The sequence below is a fragment of the Bison bison genome, unplaced genomic scaffold, assembly GCF_000754665.1.
Source record: "Bison bison bison isolate TAMUID 2011002044 unplaced genomic scaffold, Bison_UMD1.0 scf7180017864180, whole genome shotgun sequence".
Taxonomy (NCBI): Eukaryota; Metazoa; Chordata; class Mammalia; order Artiodactyla; family Bovidae; genus Bison; species Bison bison.
Genome location: NW_011494752.1, coordinates 2,881,095 through 2,883,965, shown reverse-complemented (window position 1 = coordinate 2,883,965; position 2,871 = coordinate 2,881,095). Strand labels below are relative to the sequence as shown.

The 2,871-nt window shown below is 56.7% G+C and overlaps 1 protein-coding gene across 1 annotated transcript in view; it reads left to right on the top strand.

Annotated features, from left to right (window-relative positions):
* The first annotated feature begins 1,688 nt into the window (after window positions 1–1,688).
* The window catches only part of THRA (thyroid hormone receptor, alpha), a 12,242-nt gene continuing 11,059 nt past the window's right edge, over window positions 1,689–2,871 (top strand). The window contains exon 1 of the mRNA XM_010842619.1: window positions 1,689–2,041. Coding sequence (XP_010840921.1) covers window positions 1,989–2,041 — 53 coding nt within the window. The 5' untranslated portion in view covers window positions 1,689–1,988. The remainder of the gene's footprint in view (window positions 2,042–2,871) is intronic.

Below are 2,871 nucleotides of genomic sequence, written 5' to 3'. Positions count from 1 at the left end.
CCACCCTTCTGTCCTCCTGCCCTGCTCCCCAGGATGGGGACTCACCCCAGTGCCCTGTCCCATGGCCGGCCCTGCCCTGCCCAATGGCCTGACTTATCTCTCCCTTCCCCTCCCACCCTGACTCCTTATCAGTTCTTGGAGGTGGGGCCGAGGGGCAAAGCCTCTGGTGCAACAGTCGTACTGTGGAGGGATGAAGGGGTGTGTGCGGGGAGCTGCACCTTTTGTCCCCTTTCACGTGCCCACACCTGCCTGTCTGGGCAGACACGGAACGTCAGGTCTGCAGCCTGGGGTCAGCAATGTGGCGTGGAGGGAATGGTTGGCCCAGGTCGGCACTGCCCTAGACCCCTGGTAGCAGAACAAGGCCAGCGTTGGAGGCAGGCTGCTGACTAGCTGCGCCCACTTGAGTGAATGTTCAAGCTTTCTGAGGCTTCGTTTACTCACCTGCGAAGTTCTGATACCAGAGGGCACATACTCTCTGTGCCATTAACAGGGGTTATTTTCCATTCCCTGTTCCCTTGCCTTCCTGGTGGGTGGCAGCTCAGCTAAACCAATGGGGAAGGGGAAGCCTGGTCCTCAGACTGGGAAGTGTGATGTGGGACCTTGTATGGGAATCTCCTTGTGGGGCCAGGGTTGGGGAGTCATAACTGGGCCAGCAGCTGGGGGAGGGGGCAGCTCCCTACTGTTTTCAGCGTCCTTCTTTATTGAGGCACTCAGGTGGGTGTTCAGGATTCCTGCATGCCACCTCTACAAACCACACTTCCTTCCCCAGTACACCCCGCCCCCTGCTGCCCTGTGCCTGGGCTCAAAGCTGCCCGTCTCTGGTGGCGTCTTGCCCTACAGTACTGATGAGTTTTAGGAAAACTTGGTGAGGGGGTTGGTAATAGCAGCTGATGTTTAATAGATGCATATTAAGGGCACCACTTCCCAGGTGGTGCTAGTGGTAAAGAACTCGCCAATGCAGGAGACACAAGAGAGGCGAGTTCAATCTCTGGATCAGGAAGATTCCCCTGGAGAGGGAAATGGCAACCCACTCTGGGATTCTTGCCTGGAGAATCCCATGGACAGAGGAGCCTGGCGGGCTACAGTCCATGGGGTCGCAAAGGGTCAGACACAACTGCAAGGACTTAACACACACACAAAGGCCTCACTTGATTGTGAGGATTGAGACAAGGTACATGGATGACCTCATTCTTTCCCTCCATCCTTGTTCATGTCTGGAGATCAGGCATGATCTCCATGTCTATGGATCTCCAGTCTTGCCTGCTGTGTGGTGGTTATTTATTTTTTTGCCTGCTCTCTGTTGATTTGAATGGTTATCCTGGTCCTCTTCCTGTGCCTGCCCTCTATGACTACCACTATCTCATTATTTTCTTTTTCACAGTATTTATTTATTTGGCGTGCTCCAGCTCTTAGTGGTGGCACACTGGGTCTCAGGTCTTCCTTGCGGTATGCAGGAACTTCAGTTGTGGCTTGTGAACTCTTAATTGCAGCCTGTGGGGTCCAGCTCCCTGACCAGGTATTGAACCTGGGCCCCCTGAATTGGGGGCGTGGAGTCTTAGCCACTGGAGCACCAGGGAAGTCCCCCCATTGTCTCAGTATGAGCCCCAAAATGTTGGTACCAAAGGAATCCTATTCGCCTAGCCCCACCATGGCACCGCCTTATCCCTGCCTCTCTCCTCTCTCTGCAGGGACCTCTGGACAGGACAAGATTCAGAAGTTACTCTTCCCACCCAGGACCCCTTTACAGACCCGGCTTGCTCCCCCACCCAGCCCTACCACCTGCCATTCCCTGGCCCCTTTCACCGCCCGCCCCCCTTGGGGCTCAGGGCATGGTGTGAAAGGCCAAGTGCTGAGGCAGGCACCATGGGTGCTATGCCCTAGGGCCTGGGTGGCAGGGGGTGGGTGGCCTGTGGGTGTGCCGGGGGGGCCAGTGTGCCCACCCCAGTCTCTCGGCGTGCTGGAGGGCATCCTGGATGGAATTGAAGTGAATGGAACAGAAGCCAAGCAAGGTGGAGTGTGGGTCAGACCCAGAGGAGAGCAGGTAATGCGTTCGGCAGCTACGTCATGCCAACTCCTAGGCAGCAAGCAGGGTCACCTGGCTGGGCCCAAGAGAGCTGAGCTTGGGCCTTTTAAGTACCTCTGTGGCGGGGGCCAGGGTCGGGGCATGAGGCCAGCCAGCCTGCTGCCTACCTTTGCCCAGGAGATGAGGTCATGTTCCCATGTGGCAGGGAATTAGGCACCTGGATGGAGAGATGCCCATTCTAAAAGGGGGAGGTGATGTAGAGTAATTACAGGCGGCAGGCACATGGCCCCTCCCTGGATGGTGCTGGGCATCTCAAATCCTGCCCCCTCCCTGGTCCCCTGGGCCACCCTTACCTGCATCTGTGGAATCCAAACAGCCTTGCCATTTGCCTCCTTTCCTCCTCTCCCTACCAGCTCATTCACTTCTGACTGCCAGTGTGCGGTCCAGAAGCCATGGTGCCTGTTACATGACATTTCAGGGCACATGGTCCAGTAGCTGTTGGTCACAGCTCACGCTTATATTTGGAACCTATTGGGAGCCTCACAAGTTCTTCCTTGTTCATGGGCAAGGGCGGGCACTGCCATGGGGCTCCTCCCAGGAAGTGGAAGTGAATACCAGCTATGAAGATTTTGCTCCCACGTGGAACAGACATCAGCCTTGCACACACAGCTAGGGATGGCTTACCTGCCATCTGCAGTGCCTTTCAGGAACCCAGAGGGTCTCTGCCTCTCCCATCAGCTCCAAGTAGCACAGAGCTCTGTCTCTGTTGGCATGGTGCCCTGGGAGCTGGGTACAGCCTGTGCCTATGGCCAGGGAGAGGGTGGGGGATGGGGGCTCTGGGGGGCAGT